At 42.1% G+C, this 24713-nt stretch overlaps 1 protein-coding gene across 2 annotated transcripts in view; it reads right to left on the bottom strand.

The window, feature by feature from the left end:
* Nucleotides 1-24713, bottom strand: part of LOC131034077 (ATP-dependent DNA helicase Q-like 2) — a 171845-nt gene that overhangs the window by 55445 nt on the left and 91687 nt on the right. For both annotated transcript variants that reach the window (XM_057965428.2, XM_057965429.2), the window contains exon 16: nt 7020-7127. In XM_057965428.2, coding sequence (XP_057821411.1) covers nt 7020-7127 — 108 coding nt within the window. The remainder of the gene's footprint in view (nt 1-7019; nt 7128-24713) is intronic.

Here is a 24713-nt window from a genome sequence, read left to right as displayed (position 1 = left end):
TAGAAACTCAAAACAAATATCTTTCCATCCATATATTACAGTCCCCAAAATGAGGCCATCAAAATGTCGTACAATGGCATGTTTCAGACTGCAAATTCTGAAAACTGTAGAAAACAATGTAAGGATGCTACAAAAATAAGTTCCTTCTTTATTCCATCCTTCTCCAACCCTCTCCAACCTCCAAATTCAAGTTTGTGAACAAAATTTATATAATTTTCATCATATTCAACTACCCATAGACAACTTTTAACAAACTTTTAAAAAGTTGTCATCAAGTTGCAAAAGTTGTCATGACAATTTTGACAACTTTGGAGCAACTTTTACAATTTTTATCCAAATGACTCAAAACTTGACATAATGGTCCAAAATGATCATGAATGGTCACAAATGGCCTTACAAACATTAAACAACACAAAACAAAGCAAAAATATAAACTTTTCCTCTTGTAGGCATATTGGGTCTTGAGGATGCTCCTGCACCAGTTTGCATATATTCATGTGTATGCTTCATGTTTTTATGTCTATACTCTGTGTTTGCGTAAATCCATTTGTATGCTTCATGTTTGCATGTGTATGCTCCGTGTTTAATTCATAGCTGATGTGTTTCCCGCATGTTTATTCCATGGGTGTTTGCAAAACCATTTCATAGTGGGAATCATTTTGTGATGGTCTACAGCAATTTAATATGGAAGATAAGTGACCCCATATTGAGACGTTGTTGTGACCATTTCACACATCGCCCATTGCAAATGGGGACCCCCACTTTTTCGCTTTCAAGGTTAGTTGTCTTAATTTAGTCGTCTAGTAGTGTCTTTAGCTATTAACCTTTTACATGAGGTGGTGCAGTGCCTTAGGTTGTCAAGAAGTGATCAAGTCATGTCTCTCTCTTTATGTGGAATTGAGATCAATTTAGCTCTCAATGCCTTGTTGATGAATGATTTAGGATGATCATTTCATTTGATCATCACCATGAAGCTTTCAGATTCTAGGATGGGAGGATTTTGTTCAAGTGAGTATAGAATACTTAGCATTTTATTTTGTGTTGCATAGTGCATAAAAAACACATCAACATAACTGGCACTAGGAGGGCATGAATGCGAACTCTTGAACAGGTGAATTCAGTGGAAGATCAATGGAGAGTCATCCTCAACACTCAACAAAGTTATCACAAGGAGGAAGGTGATCACTAGACTATCAACCGGACTTGCAAGGGAAAGAAGCATTGCCCACAGCTAGAAACAATTGAGCTTTTAAGTTAAATTTGAGATTTGCTAGATCTCTCTTATTCAAAAATCAAAAAAAAAAAGTGAAAAACTAGAAAATCAAAACCAATCAAAAAATCAAAAAATTCAAAAAGAAAGATTTCACAATGGAAGGGCAACAACAATGCCAAAGTGATCAACAAGTTGATATCTCTCAACTTTGGTGGTCTTTGAATGCACAACTTCATCCATGCAGTTTGTCTAAGTTTGCATCGTCGGGCTAGTGTAGAATCCATGAGACGAATGAACATGATGAAGTACATTGCTTGACATTCTTGTCCAAGATGGAATCAGCAGTACAAGGAAAGATCTTCTTTCGAGATGTCCCCAAGGCAGAAGCGGAATCATGCAATTTTAGTGTCCCAGAGAGAAATGATCCTCTTTCAAGATTCATAGGGATGATCAAAAATCAGCTAGGCCTTCAGGGTGAACTACGCTTAGAAAGCATATTGCTACCACTGTGGTGTAGGATTCATAATGTACCCCACTCCAAGTTTACTTGCTCATTGTGTGAAATGGCTATCAACCAAGTCAAATATCAATTTGGATTGCCAATCCTATCCAAGGACTAGTGTATCATGAATAGATCTTGGAGTGCCTACCTTGTAGTTGACGAATATAGAAGAGTACATGAACAAAGCATTGCTACATCATCCGACGGTGAAGGAAGCCAGGTGCAAGTCGATGACACAAGTCCACCTAATGATCAATGTATTACAGCGGATAGCTTTCCATACTTTGCACCTAAAGAGGAGTACATTAGAGTGCAAGTTGAGAAAACAATTGAGGATGTTCAAGTTGAAGTGGTGACAAGTGATTATCAAGGTGTTAATTTGGCAATCAAGGAAGAGAGTGATTCACATCCATTACAAGAGGAGGAATCCCTTAATGAATACTCATTCATCCTACAAAAGGAGATCCTTGAGAATGAATTCCAAAAAGTTTCAAGTAGCAGGCTTGAAGGACAAAACGATCAAATGGAGATCTTGAATGAAGAACTACAAGTTGATCACAAGTGAGCCCAAGTATGAAGAACACTTTTGTAGACACATTAAATTGACTAAATTAATATTTAATTAATTATATCTTTATCGCATGATTAATTTAATTAATCATATTAGCCTACCATTACCTTTAAATTAATTAAATTATATTTAATTAATATCCCCTTTCCACTTCTTCCAAATATTGATTTATTTCAATAAATCAAACTCATCTTTATGGAATATTCCATTCTTGTCCCTAATCCTAACTAGCTAAATTAATCCATGATTAATTAGGCTAATTTAGTGATTCCTACAAACCTAGGTTGCCAGTTCGGGTTCGAAGAACCGGTATGCCGGTACGGAAAAATTTTGAAAAGGGGTTTGGGTTCGTTAGTACAAAAACATGTAAATTATATATATATGCAGCCTATAAGCATGAATTAAGATTAGCATGTCACATAGCATCATATAAACAACAAAACCAACATAAACTTGTAATCATAGCATCATGATCATACCATAACAGCATCATATACATCAAGTTTAATATCAAAATGATAAAATATTCAAGTATCATTGTTTCAACTTTCAACAATTTAAAGTTTGATCATCAAATGGATTCTCTAATTTGTCATCCTCATTCTCCTCCTCCTCATCATTGGCATTGACATTAGATGAATCAATGCCAATGCCAATGACACTTGCACTTGCACTTTAAGTTTGCTCGCTATCTGAGTGAACAAATGCAACAAGCTGAGAAGTAAATTTATCCAAATCAGTATGTTTTGGCTCCATATCTCACATCTTCGTTTCCCCTTGCTTGTAGTCACATTGCTTGTGTGAAATGAGCCAAGTTAATGTTTTAAAACTCACTTTTAGGGTCATTTTAATTTTTTATGTGGTGGAATTCAAAAAAAATTAAATTTTGCAAAAAAAAAATCCATTTTTGGGTTGTCAGACCCTTGGGTTCGACTTGGGTCCTCTTGGGTTCGCCCTAGTTCGAACCAAGCCTGTGAACCACGAACCCTATCCGAACCGGACCCGAACCCCGAACCAAGACCATACCGAACCAGTACCAGGGGTCTAGGGGGCCAAACCCGGTAACTCAGCTACAAACCTATCATCTAATCCCCTCATTATCCTAATTAATCCAAAGCCTAACCAATGTTAGTATTTATTCAAATTAAAAATACTACACATCTACCCAAACCCACATGTGACTCATAAGTCACTTCACATGTCCACATCACCTTTGACCAAGGGGTTCTCACACGTGTGAGGATGCTCTTCCCCATAGAGCCACCCTACTCTTTCCCCTTTTGGCAAGTGTGTCATAAACTCTCTTCCACTAGCCCTTACACCTTTCCACAAGTGTTTTCACTTGTCATCTCTTTGTTTCTTCCAAGGTTGCTCACACATGTGTGAGCACACATCCCCCTTCCCCCTAGGACCTTTGTTCCTCCCAAGGTGGGACCACATTGACTTTCACCCCACTTCTCCTTGTGACACTTGTCACAAGGCTAAGCCTTCAAACCTAGGACCACATTCCCTTTCAATCTAAGCCCTTGATTCCCCTTTTAATCTTGACCGTCCATTTCTAGGCTCCCAACTCTATAAATTGAAGCCTCTATCCATCAATCAAGGATCCACTTTTTGATACATCCTCATGCTGACCTTTGATCCACTTTTTATGCATCCTCATGCTGGCCTTTTATCCATTTTCATCACATCATTACTTTCCCCTTTTATCCATAAATCATTGCAAACTTGTGTTGTCCTCTTGACATCATAAGCATCTCCATGGTACCCTCATCATGCTCAAATCATTACCCATATATCCTTACTTTGTTATGCAAGTGTGAGCAATCCACACTTAACTCCACTCAATCTCCCAATCTTCATTTGACAACCTCAAAGCAATGCGGTTTGTGGAGACGAGGAGGACAAGGAAGAGCTAATGGCATCAGGAGCGTCTTGAGGGAAGTCTTAATGTTTATTCATTTTTATCTCTCATATGCTTCTATGTTTAATCTTTCTTGATATCGTTTTTAAGATGGTTTCAATTTATGTTGATTACTAATCTTGACTAACCATTTTGACGCGATACAACTTCAAAGGGCCACTAAAAGATACCGTCATCATCATGTTATTCAAGGGGGCGCTGAACGATCTCATGGAGGAAATACAAGAGGAGTTACTGCCGACGTTGTTCCAAGAGAAACAAGTTGCTGTGAGTGGCATGATTCATCATCAACTTCGACCTCCCAAAGTATTATTGGAAGAGTGGCCAGCTGATAGCATGATTCAACTTAATGATCAATGTGTTACAGTGAGTGATAACTTCGCATACCTTGTATCCAAGGAAGTGGAGGAAATAGTGGAAGATGTTCGAGCCACCAAGATGATAGTAAGTGAAGATCAATGTGTGGAGACACTAAGGCATGAAATTCTACAAAACATGGATACTTCTGAAGATCACCAGGAGATTGAAAAGGAAGACGTAGCAGAGAGCAGGACTGACTTGGAGGATCATCATGATTCACTTGATGCTTTACCATTTCAAGAACAAGGAAGTGACTTCAATACACTCCAAGAGAAAGTAGCCCTTGATAAAGATTCAACTAAGCTTTCATCCTTACAACAAGTAGTCTGGCCATCCTTCCTATTTGCACTCCGTTTCTCTAAATTCAAAATGGATTATTATCTGGATATACTAGTTCATATTTATAACAAAGTGAAGTACAAAGATCAATAATTTCTGCAAGTATCACTATGGCATGAATACATATATAAATGCCTATAATTTTACTCTATTCATAGAATTTATCTTTTAATATATTTGCTGCTATTAAATATATATTTCTGAATTCTCATTCCTCAATTTGTTTCTATTTTCTGTTTTGATCATTTGATGCCTTCACCAAATGAATTGTACTCCTATTTATATCTTCTAGTGGAGGGGGTCACATCTCTTCATAAACACCCCCTGCCTATGTAAGAGTTGCACCCTTTCAAAGCTGAGCACTGCCAATAATATTTCTTAATTAATATTAGTCAGCCTCACTCAATCTTAGTCAGCCCTTCTACTGAATTTCTATTTTAACCTAGGTCAGCTCCTTACATTGAATGGCTATTTGAACCTTGGTCTGCCCCTCCACTCAATTGCTAGGCTTAGGTTTATTTATGGGGTCAGCCTCCATGTAACTATTATTGCCTCAGTTTAATATTAAAAGTTTCATTGATTGAGTCGCCCTCCTTTTAACTGTTATCGCCTCAATTTAATATTAATAGAGGCTGCCATCTGATTTAGGGGCATGACAGATGGGGGCAAGGATAGGGAGAAACAAAAGAGGAAACATCAAGGATAGTTCCAAAATAAAGAAGGGAAACCACCATAGTGAAGGGAGAGATTTAATTGGGGGGGAGGATAAAAAGTTGACAGTGGGACCTAGAGAGGTTGCATGCCAAGAGGACGAGAAGAGAGGTTGTTGCCTCCATCCTCTTCACCCCTTGTGGATGAGTGGTTTAGCAGACTTAAGCCTAGTGTCTAGTATAATTGTTGTGTTCCCCATTTTCTGTTCACCTTTCAGCCTGCTATATGATACAAAGGGATCTATAGTCTGGATTATACATCCATCCAGACATTACATACATATTGTGTTACATATACATTATAGATTTGATAGACAAGTCAAGGATCCCTGATCCTGAGTTCAGATGAGTATACATGCTGAGTATATTCGAATGCTCCGCAAGTTCAACATGCAGATTTCAGATGCAGGATGGATGCACGCAGTCAACCAAATACTGAAAACAAAAGTGTCATAGATATTGTAAATTGCATATGTTTGCATGTGGCAAAAAATGTACCATAGCTGACTGTGAATCACAACTGTTTGCATGTGACAAAAAAAAAGCCACCACAGAGTAATGTTTTAATTCTTAAAGCAAACCTTACATATAATGGCAACCCTACATTAATGCTTTTTTCAACATAGGATTTTGCCAGTATCCAGTTGTTACTAAACTTTTATAGGACTGATTTTAATAATCGTGGTTATTTGATTAACAGTGTATTATGCACCACGTTCTCTCTCTTGTCTAGTTCTTTGGATGTTATGTCCCTCTGCAACTTTCATTGTATAAAATGCAATTTACTTTATAATTTCATTGGGGATTGGGGACCTGGAGGAGACATCCCCTTATCTCAGGAATAGACAACCTGCTCCATTCAGTGCATAATTAAGGTAACTTCTTAAGGGAAAAAATGCTAAAAACCCTTAAGAATCTAAAAAGAAGGGAAGATTGGCATTGAAAATTCAGCACATCAAATGTACTTATAAAATTTTCAACTTCTTTAGTTTCTTTAAATTATTTTTAACAGCCAACTCCTGCTGTCCCTAAAATTCAGGGAAAAATTGTCATCACTAAAACTGAGTACCCACATCCTCCCATCACCACATCTCAGAAACTCAGAGAAACAATACTCTATCGAATGATTATTAACATTTACAAAAAGACAGGACAGTTTTGATTGCATAGACTATAAGTTTTTAAGCAAATTTGGCAGGAGATCTTCTCACACTGCTTTTGTTATAACTTGACTTCAAATTTCACTTCCATTGATGTATTCTAGATATTTGTGGATGTTAATATAATTTTGTTCTCTCATTTAATGTTAGTAAAGATTGACAAAGAATGTTTCAGGGCACAAGAATGCATCTTTACAGACAGAAAGTAGATTTTGATTTATAAAAGTCACATTGACTAACCTTCTTTCCGATGCTTTGTCTTCCAATTATCAACCAATTGCAGCAAAGTAGCCCGTTGATCATTACTTTGCATTTCTTTCACTAATGATAGCAAGGATCTTGCATGAGCTGTTTCCAGTATTCAACTTATCAGTAAATATTAAATTTTATAGACTCTCATACAACTGCTTAAAAGGAGCTAGATGTATGGAAGAACAAATAAACAAAACATCATTACAAATTGCATTCATAAAAATACGAGGCAGACAAAATTACTTGACCCAACAAGAAAGGTGCATAGATCATAAGCCATACGTAAAACCTTGCAAAGTTTTAACTGGATGACAGTGCAGAACAGTAGATGTTATAATATCAACTTCAATCATTGAAAACTCATAGCTATATGCCTTCAGTTATGCACATGGAATAACTAAGTTTTCTTTCATCAATTGTAATATGCTGCCCTGTTTGCTTCAGTTTTTTTCGTGTTTTGTTTTGTGTTCACAAAGGGTTTTGAATGATAAATGAAATGCAGAATAATACAAACATTGGCAGCACACTAATAACTCAAAAATTTGACAAAACTCAGAAATACACGACTGAAAATTCCAGGTCTTATTTCTGATCTCAAAGGTCAATTTTTCTAAAATGTAAGAGCAACCTGTTTGAGTGAAAAGGAGTGCTTTAAATGTAAACCAAAATTGCACAAGGCAACTAAAAAGACCAAGTTCCTCATAACCAAAGGCCCGAGACAGATGATGATTTGCGATTTTATAAATTTTGCTAGAAAATTAAAAGTTCGCATTTTACCCAAAAGAGCTGAGTTTTGCCAAGGAGTCAACCAAGTGAGAGCTCGCACATTTTAATACTATAACCCTAATTTTGCAAAGGGGGATTTAAATTGTTTTAAAGGCAAACATCTTTCATTGTCGCCGAAAAAAAGCCCAACATTGCCCCAGAAATTTAATATTTGTTAAATTTATTTAATTTTTCAGAGTAATTGATTCAGGTTGAAATCAATTGTTTTCAGATCGACAGCGTTGAAAAAGGGGCTAGGGTGGCAACCTAAGGCAAAAATTGAAGACAGGATCCCGATTGAGGCGGGGAAGCAAAGATGCAACAGGCAGTATATCAAAACGATGATCCCAGAGCGCTGCCAATGAAGGACGCACCACAGAGCGTAAAATGAAACACAGAGAAACGCGCCACCACCAGAGGACAAGTTGAAGCCCTAGCAAGATTGAAGACAAAAGAACACTCAAACTACTACAAGTGTATGCATTCTCCGAAATACACAGCTGGAATTGATTCCAGAAAATCCGTTGTAAAACTGAATGGTTTTAATGTAAATAACTGCCTATGGGCCCCATCTAATGTATTTAAAACAAAGGGATGCAGGTCAGTAATGCTTCAGCTACCTAATTGACCAAATTGATGTCAAATAGTGGTCGTTAGTTGGAAAAGTGGTTGGGAGGACAACTGAAGATAACTAGGTATGGGTTAAAGCTGCCAAGCTTCAAGAAGGCAGATTGCAGCCTTTGGATGCAGTCAATCCTAGCCTTTGATTCAAATTGTAAACTCTGTAAAATGCAGGTGCCTCTGTAAAATCCCTTAGTTATCTATTTGGGTCATGTCTAATTCATCAGCGTTTTGTTCTTAAGACATAGGTAATGAGTTATTAACTGGAGAGATGAATATAGTTCAAACAATGATATTCCTTATTCATACATTTTCAATCTTCCTTCTTACTGGATATATTCATTTATTGTTAGAACAACATTCATTATTCTAAGAATATACAAGTTATATATTGATGCACCTGATATACAAGCCAACTGCAGATGCCAATCTCTGTGTTGCAGATTCTTCTGTAGATGCTTTGTCACTTTCACCACGGAATGTTACGTCTGCTATTTTGGTTCAACACACATCTTCATTCTGGATATTACACCTCATTCCATGTTCGGCCAGCATAAAACATGCTCCACACACAACAGTGTCCCTTTCGTGAACGCATGAGCAACAGTAGACCCGATATCGGGTTCCTTGTGTATCGTGGTACGTAGTCTCACGTCTGATATACAAGCCAAACTGTAGATGCCAATCTCTATTCTTTATGAAGCCCTTCATGTTTGCAGATCATATACGGCAACGGTCTCTCGTTTTCCACTGATGCGAAGGGGGTTAAGATTACTCCGCACTTGTTTAGAGACTTCTGCGATTCACGCGAACTTGGTTTCCGCTTCTCTAGTTCCCGGAAACACTTCCCCACATGGCAACATTAATATTGATCGTGCTTGATACTCAAGGCATTACCAGACTTCTGCGATTATACTCCAGACGATGACGATGTCCCTTCTAATTCACGTGCCACCCACTGTGCGTATTATCCCAATTCCACCAATAGGTCAATTTCTTATTGATGAGAGGAGGATGAATTCCACGTCTTCTGTCACACCAGACTGAATTTCTCTTCCTCAAGACATACTTCAATGCTTCTGCCATGCCTTTTTATGCTTCTGCGAAGTGGTTGTATCAACTACCTTTATTGTATTAACAATATCAAAAATATTAATATTGTGTTAACAAAAGAAATTAATAATATTAATTATTTATATTAATCCCAACTCAAAGTATTAATATAAAAATAATTAATATCATGAGACTTCTTTTCACGTTTTATTTATTAGGGGGGGGACATTACAGCCTCTCTCTTGTAAAGGGTTAGATAGTTAGAAGGTAGAAAGTTAGAGGATTAGTAGTTAGAGTTAGTTAGATTTTTAGGAGTTAGAAGTTAGATGCAGTTTTCAGATTAGAAGTAGAATAGAACTGCTGCAAGAAATTGTTGTAATAGCAGTTGAAATCAATATATGAACATTATATCTAGTGTTTGTTATCTTTGGTTTTATTCTATTTGCATGGTTTCCTTCCAGCTAGTTAGAAGTAGAGTTCAATGATTTTAATGGCGAAATGTTGGGGGTATTCGATGCATTTCAAGTTCATACCATTGGGGACTTGTTGATTGTAGGTCACCATGTATGGTTAGTCTGAACCCAAAATTGTGCTTAGTTCAACTATAGGTATTCGTTTTAGGGTGCGCTAGAATTGGGTGTCTAGATGAGTATTTCCGGTCTGAAAATCCTTCATCCACTTGGAGATTGCATTGTTCTTGTCAAGTTGTGAGGGTGTCTCTGGCAAAGCAAGAATTAGTTTATGGAAATCTGTATACCCACCACATTAATTGTTATCATCTGTTTAGTCCTTATGGTGAGGTTGGTAAACTCACGGATTGACAGAGCTTTCCCACACATACCAACAATTCATGTAACAGAACATTAATATATATCAAAGCATAAGTAACAATAACAAAACAGCTATGACAGAATAATGATATCTTTATTGAATTCTCAAATATGCCAGTACAATACCACATTTGCCCAGGTTCCATCCATACCATATATAGACTCGACGGTTGGCCAAGTTGCCAACCATCACTAACTACCAACTATTCCATGGGAACCTTTCGGCGACTCAAACATAACCAAACATAAACAACCGACCCCACTATAAACTAACATGTGTTATTGACCCCTAACATCAGCCCTACCAAAAAAGTAGTCGTCTTCCAGACGACCGAGACAACAGGAGCTGGAATAACAAACAAAAGACTAAGACTGAGAAGGGGGAGGAGGCGTCCTTGTGGTGGTCGAAGAAGAAGGTTGTTGCCCTATGTGGAGTCTGAGATTCTTCTCTGCTATCAACTACTGCTCCCGTGCCTTCTTGATCATGTGTGCGACCTCCAATAGTTTTTTGTCCTTCTGCTCCATCTGTAGAGTAAGCTCAGCCACCTGTGTTGCCAGTACCTGTACCTCCTCCTTCTGCATGCTGCAACGGGCCTCATAAGTAGTCACCTTCGTTTCTAGCTCAATCCTCAGGTTCTTATCCACTGCGGCTAACTTTGCACGCTTCTCCCCTTCCTTCTCCAGTTTTGTTGCGTACAGTCGTTGGGTCTGCTGCTCTATCTGACTCTATCGCATCTGCAGGTAGACATTCCAGAAGATCCTTCCATACTACTCAAGGTGGCGCCAAAGGTGCCCACTCCCTCCACCAATCGCATGTGCGTCCACTCTTGTACCATTTCTGCGTACTACTGTCTGGCCACCCCTGCTGCTCAAAGTGGCGTGCAAACTCGTCCGCACATCCGGAAGTCATGAAGTGGCACAGCTTCTCAGTGTCAGCTGAGTTGTCGGCATCCATCTGTCCAGTCAACTGTGCCATACCACGTGCTATATATGAAATCCCCTGTAGCTCCCCAAAGAACCGCTAGAGCGAGCCTGCTGGATCGCTAGGGTCTGGCGGAGTGAGGTGAAGACCTGCGAGTAGTCCTTTGAACCCGTTCTCCTCAACATCGATGATCTTCGAGCCATGTCCACCACTTCCAGTTACTTTGTTCTTCTCCTCTACAGACATCCTCTCATCCTGATTTGTGATAGGGGTGGTCCTACGTTATGTCTAGCTCCGTCCAACTGCCATGGCGTGTGGTGAAGGCGAGGTGGGAGGGTGAGGTGTGAGTGCAAACTGCCCCAGCCACCCATCCAAAGATGCATCTATATCCTCGTCTGTTAGGGTGTCTAGTACCGCCAACTCCTCCAGACCAACTCCTCCTGTCATTGGTACATCCCCAAACTCATCTCCCCCTGCTGGTACTGTACTAGTACATGTCGTACTAGTATCTGTCATACCAGTATCCGGCGTACTAGTACTCGACGTACCATTACCTATCTCCTATACGACTACTTCTTGTACTGCTGTCTTCACAGCTTCCTCTAGTACGGTTGTCCCCTAAACTACTCCATCTAGGCTATGTTGTACGGCCTCCTCCACCACCGTACAGTCAGCCATTCTCCTGCCGCCTAGGTCACTACCCGTACGATCAAGCTTACTGGTACGCTCTTCTACTGGTACAACTTGTCACTCGAGTACAGCCAGACTGATCTGCGGCAGTGACACCTTTTGTTGTGCCGATGGTTCTCCTTCATCAATTCTCCTAAACAGGTCTTACGTCCCCCACGGGGTTGGCCACTGTAAGTGCTTCCTGTGGTACCAAGTGTGTTGAAGAGGACAATTTGGGGGGTGTAAATTTCACCCGTGTGCTTTCCCACTGTGCTCGCAGCTTTCCATGCTGCTCTTCCTCCTCCTCCCCTTCCCGCTGTTGTGATTCTACTTCCCCTTCATCCTCTCCTGTCGTGTGTGGTGCCATACGGAATTCTTCATCTCCACTCTCCTGCTCCTCAGTTTCTTCGACCTCCTCCTCGAAATCCTCGGTACTGCTGCCATCTTCAACTTAAACGGACACATCCAGCTTCCTCCTCTTTGTCGGTTGTGTGGTGTCATCAAGAGTGTCCAGATGGGCATAATAGTACATGGACAGCTTATTGGGTGCCACCCTTCCACGCAGTTCGAAAGTACCTCACATTTTTCGCGGTACTTGCAGACGTACGACATTCAGGAATAGACTAATGGTGTGGTGGCACATGTAAAATGTCTTGTGTTCCAGCTTGAGGAAATCATGAATCCTCTTAGCAAAAAGCTGCCCCCAGTTGTAAACTTTGCCACACTTAATGCCATTCATCAACCCTATCATCCAGATGGCTATATCGGATGCACGGCTGGCCCTTGTGAGCCGACTTTTTACCAAGTCCATCAGCATCTCCATTCTCTTGGTGCGATAAAAGCACGCTTCAATCCCCTACTATCAGACCAAGCACTCTTCCATTGCTCTTTTGTCAGGTCATCTCTGCATACCAAGTCCAGCAACCACTTCTTTTTCTCTTTGGTGAGCTTCTTGGCCGGTTTCGCTACAGATGCTCCCTTCTCGGGTATACCAAATACCCTTCTGAAGTCTTCAGCCTTGAAGGAAACCCGTACCGTGCAGCCCTGGAACTGAATAATGGAAGCCCTTTCTTGGCGGTTGTATCTAGACACCATGGTCCACAACACCGGCTCAAACTCCTTGATGTTGAATGTCGGCATCTGAATGGCATGGTCCACTTGTGCTTTCCTGAGAGAGTCCTTTATCACATGGTCGGGAGGGGTTTCCTCCCACCATGTACGACATTCGCTGCCAGTCATGCTCTCAAAGGCTACATTCTCGGCAGTGATTCCCTCTGGATCCTTCTGCACTTTTGGCCTGATTTTGGCCTTCTTACTGCTGTTGGTGGGGTCTGTAGCAGTCATGGTTGCACTGTAATTGCTTTGCCCTGTGGCTGTTTTCCTGTTTTTGTCCAGTCCTTGACCGTTATTATAACGGTCTGCAAGTGTGACCCGCCAATTTGTACGGACCATTGGACCAACTGTTGCCTCGACACCGTACGGATTAGTCCATACACCTCCCTTCCCTGACTGTACAGCCTCTTCAACCTGTGCAAACTCTGCACTCAGGGTTGTACGGACAACCCAAATTTCTGTACTAATGCCTTCGAACTTTTCATGCAATTCCTCTCGGCATCGGCAAACCGTACGGTCCCCTTTCTTCTTCTCGTGCGGTATTCTTTCCCCCTGCGTTGACAACCATACGTTGTTGTACAAACTTCCAAACTCCCTATACGGGTTGCAATGTATATCATACGGGTTACCTTGTGCTTGTTGTACATCGTGATGTGAATATCATACGTCATACGGACTGGGTCATGGAGGCCGACACACACCATACGGGCTTGGTGTGGTCGTCGTACACCGTACGATGTTTTTCTCTATGGTCGTCATACGGTTTGTTGCTCGGTGTTTTGCTCAGTGGTCGTCGTACATCGATCGGTGTTTCGCTCTGTGGTCATCGTACGGTGTTTTTGCTCTGTACTTTCACTTCCGTACTTACAAGATGTGTGCATTGTGTCCTCTGCTCATCCGTGCACGCAATTCGTATGCCGTACGGACTCCACTTGCTTGTTGTGCGTGTTGGCCGTACGGCCCTTCCTGCACTCTCCTTTTCCCCTTTGCCTATTCTGCTTTCACAAGCATGATTTCGCCAGTGTGTCGTGTACAATTGGGTTCTTGGGGGTTTTTTATAGTCATTTGATCTTTTCAGGGTTAGGGTTAGGCTTAAATATTTCATTAACTTTTTATAAAATAATTGCCTCCTTATTAATTGTATTTTTTCCTTACTTATTTCCATCACTTTTGCCTTACACTTTAATTTTTTTATGCTTATCAACCCTGGCCTTTTTATTTCTTCCACGCACTTTTCATTTCTGACTTCCAATACCCCCTTCTTTAACAATTGTTTTAAAATCTTCAAGCAATAGTATTTCTTAAATTCAACCTTCCATACCTTCAATATACTAAGGTATCCCGGGGTCCGTTTCCGTAGTGCATTCAGCCCTTTCTGCTCTTCAGGATAGCTTGTTGCCTTTTTCAGATGCCTCCAAATTTTTTCGCCCTCTTAGTTTCCTCTTTGTTGTACGGATACCTGATTTTTCTTTGTTGTTCCCTTACCATGCGTTCTAATTTCTATCCACCTTTTATTTGGCCCTTTGTCAGCGTCCTCGCTTTCTATGCCCCTCTTCACACCTAAGGAATCACCTTGGGGCCTTACCCTTATCTCCTAAATCGTGCAACCACATACATACGTGCGGCATCCTCCTGTAGCATTCTTGTGCACAACACGTCCCCACGTACTCCAGGTCCCATATCTTGTCAACTAACGAAGCTGGTCCCACCCCCTTATACCACTCGTTAATGTAGCGGCCTCCGTACTGTTGATACCATTTTACTTTTTCTTCGTCAACCTCCGGAGGTCCTGCGGGGTTAGGGATAACCCGGTATAACGAATTTGGTCCGGCTTCCAATTTGCCTAGCTGGGAGGCCATGATGAATAGGTCTTCCATTTTCAGCACCATCTTTAAGCAAGGACCTAGAGTTGCCCCGTACTCCTCTAAGTCAAGTTCTTTCTCTAGGTCTACAAGTTCCTCCTCTTTATTTGCATTCTCGGCTTTCCTTCTGGCTTCGGCCTCTTCATCGATATCGTATGCTACGTACCCTTCTCGAAGACCCTCATATGGGTCCCGCTTCGTCCAATGTCCCGAAATCCGTACCCATACAGCTGGATCCCCAAAATACGCGTTTGTCAGGTGTTTGTGGGTCCTGGGAACCGCAACACCTTCCACCCGCTTCAGCACAAGTCGTTCTTTCATGGCTGCAAGAGGCTTTGCCCAATCTTCATCTCTCCGGTAGGGCTCTGCTTTTACCAGCAGGTCTTCGTTGGCTTCCTTGTCCTGGCCAATGGTCCAGTTCCCTTTTGTAGCGTATCCCAGCAGGTTGATCCCGATCACAGGTTTGTTTCATTCTTTGTAGACTTTCAGTTTCGAACCATTCATTGGGTCCTTGATTGGATTGTTATCCAGAGTGGATAGCTTCACCGCCCCATTCTTGCCGACCTCTCTGATCTTATAGGGTCCGAGCCAACAAACTTTAAACTTCCTCGGTCGGAATTCGTTCCGGCCGTTATACTTCAAAACCAATGCCCCGGCCGGAAGTTGACCAGTCGTAGGTGCTTGTCATGCCAGCACTTCCATCGTCGCTGCACTACCTCCATTGCCCATTGTGCCATCACCCTCCGTTCGTCCAGTTTCACCAGACTACCAAGCCTTGCACTCAAGCTTTCTTCATCACCGAGTCTATTATCCACCGCTACCCGTAGGCTTCGTACGGTGTACTCGGTAGGTACCACTGCCTCATGTCCGTACATGAGTTGGAACGGGGTATGCCCAGTAGTGACCTTGTAGGTTGTGCGGTAAGTCCACAATACGGTTGGTAGCCTTTCCTCCAATCCTCTTGCTCTACCCCACACGACTTATAAATTATTGACACCAATACCTTGTTGGTTGCTTCGGCTTGTCCGTTAGCTCGGGGGTAGTAAGGACTAGAGAGATTGTGAAAGATTTTCAATTATACGGTCATGGTACGGATTACTTGGTTGACAAAGTGCACTCCCCGGTCACTGGTGAGTTGAAGGGGTATCCCGTACCTAGTGACGATCTGTTCATACAAGAACCGTGTCGTACTTAGAGTCATGTTATCTGGCAAGGCTCCGGCTTCTGCCCACTTAGTGAGCTATTCTGTGGCCACTACAATATATTTGCACCTGTGCATGCTACTCGGCTTCAAGGGTCCTACAAAGTCCAGACCCCACCGTTCAAATAGCTCCTATGGCTGCGAGGGAAAGAGGGGCATGAAGTCCCGCTCGAGTGGATTTCCTACTCATTGGCAAGTGTCACACCCGACCAACCACTCCTGGGCGTTAGTGTGTAGAGTTGGCCACCACAGACCAGCCAAAAGTACTTTCCTCGCAATTGCATTTGGTCCCATGTGTCCGCCTGCTAACCCGTCGTGTGCTTCCTTCAAGACACTGGGGATTTCCTCCTCCATAACACATCTTCTTAGGATTTGATCAGGGCCCATTTTATACAACAGGCCATTGATCAGTTGGAAAGTCTTACTCTTCAGTGCCAGCTTCCGTCGTTCCCCTGGGGACATCTCCTTTGGGAATGTGGAAGTAGAGAGGTACGGGTCGATCTTCTCATACCACGATGGTAGTACTGCAATTTGGAACAAGTGTGCATCTGGGAAGTCTGCGTTCACCCCTTCGACCGGTTCTCCTGACCTGATCCTTGATAGTTGGTCGGCTATCACATGGGACTTACCTAGCCGCACAATAATGGTGAAGGTGAATTCTTGCAAGAGTAGTAGCCATCTACTTACAAAGCCTTGGATAATTGGTTTAGTTACAAAGTACATTAGTGCTTGATGGTCCACATAAAACGTGAACAGAGTAGCCAACAAGTAGTGGCGAAACTTTTGTACCGCGTACACCATCCCGAGTGCCTCCCTCTCCGTTGTGTTGTAGTTTCGTTCAGCCCTTGACAAAAGTTGGCTGGCGAAAAAATGGAGTGATCCAGTCCTTGCGTTCCTACTTGGGCAAGGGTAGCACCAATCGCGAAGTTGGAGGCATTGACGTGTACGTGAAACTCTTTATTCCAGTCTGGGTACACCAGTATTGGTGCACTCACCAGGCGATCTTTCAATTCCTTGAAGGCTCATTCCTGCTCCGTACCCCATACGAACAGCTCTCCCTTCCATGTCAACTTGTCTAGGGGCCAGGAGACTTGTGCAAAGCCTTTGATAAATCTTCGGTAGTAGCCAACGTGGCCTAAGAATGACTTCACCCTTGTTACATTCGTCGGATTCTCCATGTTGACGATCACTCCTATCTTATCCGGGTCTGTCTTCAGACCTTCTTTACAAACAATGTGGCCAAGGAGCTTTCCTTGCGGTACCATAAACCTGCACTTCTTTCGGTTAAGAGCTAGCCTAGCTTTCCGGCACCTCTCCATACATTCTCTGAGTGCCTTTAGATGGGATTCCTGATCACTAAAAAATCGGCCAGTCATCCAAGAATGCCCTGAAGTTTCCTACGGACATTTTGTCAAAGATGTGTAAAATTATTCTCTAGAAGGTTGTTGATGCATTACATAGCCTGAAGGGCATGCGATTGTAGGCGTACACCCCCTCTTCCACCACGAATGTGGTCTTTAGCTTATCTTCTTCCGCAATACTTATCTGATTGTATCCCGAGAACCCATCCAGAAATGTGTATATCTCATGCCCGGATACTTCTTCCAGAATGTTGTCAGTGAATGGGATTGGAAATGGATCTTTGATTGTTACTGCGTAGGCACCTAAAGTCTATGCATATCCTTATCCGATTAGCCTCCTTCAGGGAAATGACTATCGGGGAAACCCAATCACTTGTTTCCACTTTAAATATGATCCCAGCCTCCACCATTTTGTTGATTTCCTCATTCACCTTGGCCGCGCAGTTCTTGTTCATTCTGTACAGTCTCCTTCGTACGGGTTGGGCTCCTGGTACGAGGGATATGCGATGTACTCACAATTCTGGAGGTACCCCCTTCAAGTCCTTGTAGGTCCAGGCAAAGATGTCCTTGTATTCCACGAATATCCTAAAGGTCGCCGCCTTCAGTACGGGGTTCCAGTCATCCCCTATGAGTATCACCTGTGGGTCCTCTTCCTTGCCTAGATTGACTTTTTTCACATCCCTTTCCTTGTACTTGATGGGTTTGTCTCGTTCAAACCGGTGGGCTGGTGTGTCATCCACCCCTGCCATCCCTTCCTGGTACCTACCGTACTACGGGGGAAATGACTGCTCTTTCGTACTGCCACTTGATTCCCCAATCTCGCATATTTGCAGCATGTGGCACTCCGGGTAGAAGACCTCGTAGTCCTCCATCTACCAATGGAAGAGTCCAGCCAATGAACTCGTTCCATCTTTAGAGCATCCGTCCAGTTCCAACACTCCTTCCTCGTTGGTTTCCCTCCCTCCTCTGTCTCCTTCGGAACCCCACTCCCATCTATTTGAGCCCTCTAAGTCGGAGTCAGACGATGCAAGCTCTTCACCGACAGACTGATTCCTCAGGTCAATCACATACTTATGACCTTCACTCTCGATTGAGAGTGTATTCTTCTTCCAGTTATGATTGGCTAAAGCCATGATTAGCCATCCCCTTCCCAGGAGGGCGTTGTACGCTTTTCTCTCCAATGGAATGACTATGAAGTCCAAAAGGAATTGTTGTGTCCCGATCACCACCTTTTGTGCCATGAGAGTCCCGAGGGGTTTGATGTCGTGTTGATCCACACCGACGAGGTGGAATGTTGGTGGCCAGAGGGTAGGCTTGCCAAGACCTCTCCAAGTTTCTTTCGGTAGCATGTTGACTCCAGACTCGCCATCCACAATGGTGTTTGTGAGCTTTTGTCCCATTATCTCCATCTCCACCACGGCAAGTTTTCGTCCAATGCTTACGGTGAGCAGCATAGGGTCTATGGCATCCATACTAGGTTCATTCACCGGAGCCATACTAGGTGGTTTTGTCGTCGTTCGGTGTCCCTGGTCGACAGTGATGTTACCGGCTGCATTTGTCAGGGCCATCCTCAACTGCGGCATGGTCTGTAGAAGGTCGGATACTCGTACGGGTATAGTGATCTGTAACATCTGCTTAATGATCGTTTTTTCCGGTTCCGACCGGAGTGGGGTATTGGCAGCCGATTGCGAGGCCCTTCGTTCTTCTGCCATCGCACGTTGAATGTCTACCTTGGCTTCCTGTTTTCTTTCCTTCTCCGTGCGAGGGTCAGGATACATGGTTTTCTTGTTTTGCAATCTTGTGATTGCCAGTACACCTTCCTCTGGTTCTTCTACCTCCAACATATTCACCCCTTTTTGCTTTGGACACTCTGTGTCCTCGTGATTCCCCGAACCGCACCATTTGCACAGCAAACTCCCTGCATCATCTCCATGTTGACACTCCCGCGCAAAGTGACCCCATTCGTTGCATTTCCGGCATTGGAACATGGGTCGTCCTTTTGCGTCATACTGAATTCTACTCCTCGGCGTGTTACTGTTGGACCTGTTGTGGTTGTTTCAGTACCCTCCAGGAGAGGCGTCTGAGTTTGCTGTCGGCTTCGGAGGTGTCGCTGGCGGTGTGACTTGGTCGGGTTGGGCGTAGACCACTTGTGTGCTCCGTGATTTCAAGTTGTACGGGCATTCCTTAATGGAATGTCCCATTACTTGGCAGATGTCACAGAAGGCTTTTCGAGGGCAACTCCCCTTAGTGTGCCCTTTTGTCTTATAGTCGGTGCACCATAGTTCATTGCCATTTTCTTTGTCAGCCTTTAGTTTTTTCATCATCCTCATCATATCCCTTCGAAGTGCTTGTAGGGTCTTGGATTCTCCGTCGCTGTCTTCATCCGTACTATCACCATCGCCCACCCGGCGCTTCCCTCAAGATGTCTTATTTTCACTCTCGATATCCATCGCGTCGTTGTATGCTTCGTCATACGAGGGCGGAGGGACCACCTTCATCTTCCATCTGAGAGACGACACCAATCCTTCAACAAAACCATCTCTTCTCCAGGCCATCAGTCGATTGGTTGTCCATTTTGTTGAGCAATTCCCTCAACCTTCTGTTATAGGCCCGCACACTTTCAGTTTTTCCCTGCTTAGTATTGTAAATTTCTACCACTATTTCATTGTCATCCCGTGGGAGTTTGAACTCCTCTTGGAAAGCCTTCTTCAGATTGTTCCATGATGTTTTATACTAGGCATCCAAGTCCGTATACCAATCGATTGCTATTCCTCGCAGGGTGGCTGGAAATGCCTTCAACCAGTAATCCTGGTTGTCCTGGCCATTTGCCTCCCAAATGGTCACGCATGTCTTACAATGTCGTACGGAATCCTCCGACTCGTCGCCCATGAATTTTGGAAGCTTATGTTTCTTTGGAGTGTGTGCCATTGTTTTTGTCCGGAGGGTTTTATGTAGCGCTTGGAAGTTATTATATGCCCGGAAGGTATTGTGTCTGGAAGGTACCGTACGCTTTTGACCTGGTTGGACCCCTGTCCACAGAGATTTGGTCACCCTCGCTTCTATAGTCCCTCCTTCCCGGGGTTTCTGGATCTGACCCTCCTATTTTGGTTCCCTCTGACAAGGACAAACTCTTCATGTCGGATAATGTCGTTTCAAAAATATTGGCGATCTCTTCATGCAGATCCCGTACCGCCTCCTCTCCTTGTTCAGAATACTTAGACAGGTTGCTCTGCGACTCAACTCTGGAGTCTTCTTCACTTGACGTCGAGTGTGGGGCCTGGTCAGCGAGATCTTCCTCCACTACGTTTGGAAGTGGCAGGTTCCTGGCGACCTCCTCCAACTCCTTCCACGTACACCACCTTTGTCTCTCCTGACTACGACTACGACTCACACTCCAACTTTTGCTATGTTCCTCAAGGCTCTTTGAGTCAGCAACTTCCCTTAGCCGTCGTCTCCACTCGGCCTGTTCTTTTATGCGGAGAGATCTCTGTACAGTTCCCTCGTCTACTCCTTCGGTGGTAGTGGTACATTTGTCTTTGTTTGGCCGTAGGGGCGTTAAGTGCCAAGGGTACGACGTCGGCTTGTCTCCCTTTCGTCTTCCTCCCTACGGTTCCGCTCTTTGTACCTTTGGAGTACTTGTTGCCGATGGAGTTTCTGTGCAGTTTCCTCCCTTCGGTCTTGGAGTGCAATCAAATTTCTGGCGAGCAAACTTGGAATACTTCTAAGCAGATCAAAGACGGGAGTGCTGACGGTGAGTTCACCACGTACCGTGCCTTCATAGATGGCTCTCTCCTGAGCCTCCCTCTGCACATACTGCCTGACCGACACGTCCCACAACTCTACCAAGTCTGTCGTCAACTAATCCTCTCGTGCCTCTTCCGCGGTACTTTCTTCGTGTGTGTCACTGTCTACGACAGTTAATTGTTGGTTGAATGGTCGGCCCATTAATTCCTTCCCCCTGCAGCCATAGTTATCTCTAGGTTCATTCAAACAACGGTGCCAAAATATTTAGTCCTTATGGTGAGGTTGGTAAACTCATGGATAAACAGAGATATCCTCCACGTACCAACAATTCATGTAACAGAACATTAATATATATCAAAGCATAAGTAACAATAACAGAACAACTATGACAAAATAATGATATCTTTATTGAATTCTCAAATATGTCAGTACAATACCACCTTTGCCCAGGTTCCATCCATACCATATATAGACTCGACAGTTGGCCAAGTTGCCAACCGTCACTAACTACCAACTACCCCACGGGAACCTTTCGGCAACTCAAACATAACCAAACATAAACACCGGACCCCACTATAAACTAACATGTGTTATTGACCCCTAACATCATCATTGTCCCTAGGTCTCCTAAACTCTTCCCTTTTGATTTTATTTCTCAACTCATGAATCGCAGCATCATTGGATGCAGACCACCTTGTTGTAAACGTAAGCCCCCTTGCGTTACCAGTAAAACACATCAAACCATTGAGCTATCTTGCAGTCAGGACCTAACATTTGGAACCTTTAGGTTGTCCCCTTTGATCATCTAAAACAGCGGTAGGGATTCCTTATGCAAGAGTGGATAGGATACTCAGCATTCTATTCTATGTTGACTAGAGAGAGTTTGTAATGTCCCCTTATTTTGGTGAGATAAAAATTAATTAAATTAATTATTTTTAAAGTTGTTCAAATAAGTTAAATATTAAAAGGATGACTTTATTTTCATTAATTTAATTAAAAGTGAATTATATTTCAAATATGAAATAAGACCTAAGGCGTAGATTGTAACCTTTTCATATTTAATTAAAGGGAGAGCCACTGAATATTATTTTGGAGATGCCTAGACCCCCTTGGGCGATTTAACTATTTCAAAGGCTTAGTATAAGCCTAAGTCAAATATTATTAATGTGATCGATTCAATATTTTGAAGACCGACTTTGTGTAAGGTGGCATGGCAAGGTGGAGAATTGTTTGTAAAGTCGAATTACATTAATGGCAAAACTTAACTCCACATGAAATATTATTATTATCACATTATGTGATTCGATGAATGAAAAAGGTAAAATATATATATGAAGTCGGCGGTCGAAAAAAGGTATTCATGTTCATGGTAATTTTATTTTTCACGACTTCATAGAGGCAGTGCAAACTGTTTCACTATGTCTTGGGATGAAACCCTAGCGGCCTCTGCTTCACGGGACTGGACGAAAATCCAGACTCACGTCGGTGAATGCGTGTTGGAATGTATTGGAAGCCACAAACTCCATAGTCTTCACTGCAATCATCACAGGGTGGTATCGTTGCACACAGAAGAAACACGCCCCAAGCAATACGTTGATGTTTGCTGGTAATACACAGCCAACGAACTTCGTAATCAGTGAATGCCCCCCACAGCCTCCTTTAATGGCTAGTCTATTTGAAGGTATCTATCCTTCCCATCGTGGGTGCCGAGACCACTACCAACGGTCAAGCCTTTTAGTGGCAGTGACTCTTTTGAAAGGTCGCTGCCTTTCCCTTCATCGCATTTCTTAAACCATGGCAACCATTCATAACAAGTTGTGAATGCAAATACATTAATCGGGATATTATAATAATAAGAATCAATTAATAATAATCACTATTACTTAAGGGTATATATAATCAGAATATAATTAGTAACAGGAATCAATTAGTTTCAATATTAGATATCATTATTGGTTTTGCCTGAATCTTAATAACAGTTCTGTTCTGTCCTGATCGATGGATATCATTTACTCCTAGCGTAGCTCTATTCTATGCCAATATGATTCCTTAGCATTACTCGATATTCAAAATGGCCTCCTCTTAAGCTGTAAAATATACCTTCATCAAGATGTGTATGTATTCTATACTCGGGAATATCTGAGTCTATAATATACTGTAGGCTGATTGTTTATAATCAATTTATAATAATATTATGTTAATTTAAGATTATTAATAAATATGTTAATTTAAGATTATTAATAAATTATGTTTTATGTAAGTAATAGATAATCGTAAATAACAAATTAATAAATGGTAATATTAATATTATTTTTATATCAATGAATGATTAATATTACTATTAATATTATTAACATCAATTATTAATTATATAATAAATGATAATTTATTATTATGATGAAGAATCACAAAATCTATTATTAATTACATCACCAGGATGTGGGTTTATGACAACCCTCTCACTTTAGAGGAAAATCGTGAAGTCTCATAAATGAGACGATTTTCCAATCTTATTCAATGTTAATTAATAAATGTTTTAATTATCGTATTTAGCTAATCACAATAATCCAATGTCAAAAGAGGGGTTATGACAGAGTTAGTAATACAACTTTAGCCACGTCAACACAACCGAGATCATTAAATAGCATTGCATATCTATTTTGAACATACCCAGAAAATGCAGCAGTGAAATGGCTTGAGCTGTTCACAAAATATGCATTTTGGCTTCCATTTCCAAAGAACCCTCTTTGTTGGTTAAGAAAGATGAAGCTTTAAGTACGGCAGCCCAAGATTACAGCAAATATGCAAATAGACACAACAAAAACCTCGAACGCCTCTCCAAGAAGGCTCATGTCCCAAGAAGAAGTGCATGGCCTGCTGCAAGAAGTACGGCCAGCAATGGAAATTGTACGTCCAGCCAATGGAAGCATAAACCACAGCAAACTCATCAAAAACTCTAACAATCAGCCCACCAAAAACAAATACGCAATGTAAACTCCAACAAGACTAAATATGTGCATCACCAATCAGCTCAGCTATGTTTCTTCTAAGTTATTGATTCATCCAAGTTTCCTCCCCTTTCCAGGTACGAGACGTTTCGGAATCGGATTCATCTTGAAATCCCTATGGAATCAGACAGGGTTCATGCAATTAACTCCTGAAACATCTATGTGTTTTCAATAACGAATCCCAACGCATCCAAAACGACTTGGCGATTCCATCACATTTTCTTTATGACTCAACATCCTAGAACGAGCTTTGAGCGTTTTTTTTTGCTTTTCGGAATAAAAACATTCCAAAAAGTTAAAACCTATAATGCAAACCTAAATCTATGTAAAACTGTAGAAACAAATAAATTATTATTCATTTCTCTGGGCTGCAGACAGCAAGCGAAAAAGGACCATGACACAGAGAAAATAAAAGGGCACGAACCAGAATCAAGGCACGAACGTGGCCACGAAACAGAAGCGAGAAAATGGAGCACAGTTCCAGCAGGTTGAGGGCAAGGAGAGCACGACTTTGACCACGAACCAATGAGGTA

Source organism: Cryptomeria japonica, chromosome 2 (genome assembly GCF_030272615.1).
Source record: "Cryptomeria japonica chromosome 2, Sugi_1.0, whole genome shotgun sequence".
NCBI classification, from domain to species: Eukaryota; Viridiplantae; Streptophyta; class Pinopsida; order Cupressales; family Cupressaceae; genus Cryptomeria; species Cryptomeria japonica.
Note: the sequence above shows the minus strand (reverse complement) of the source record. Positions and strands in the feature narration are given on the sequence as shown.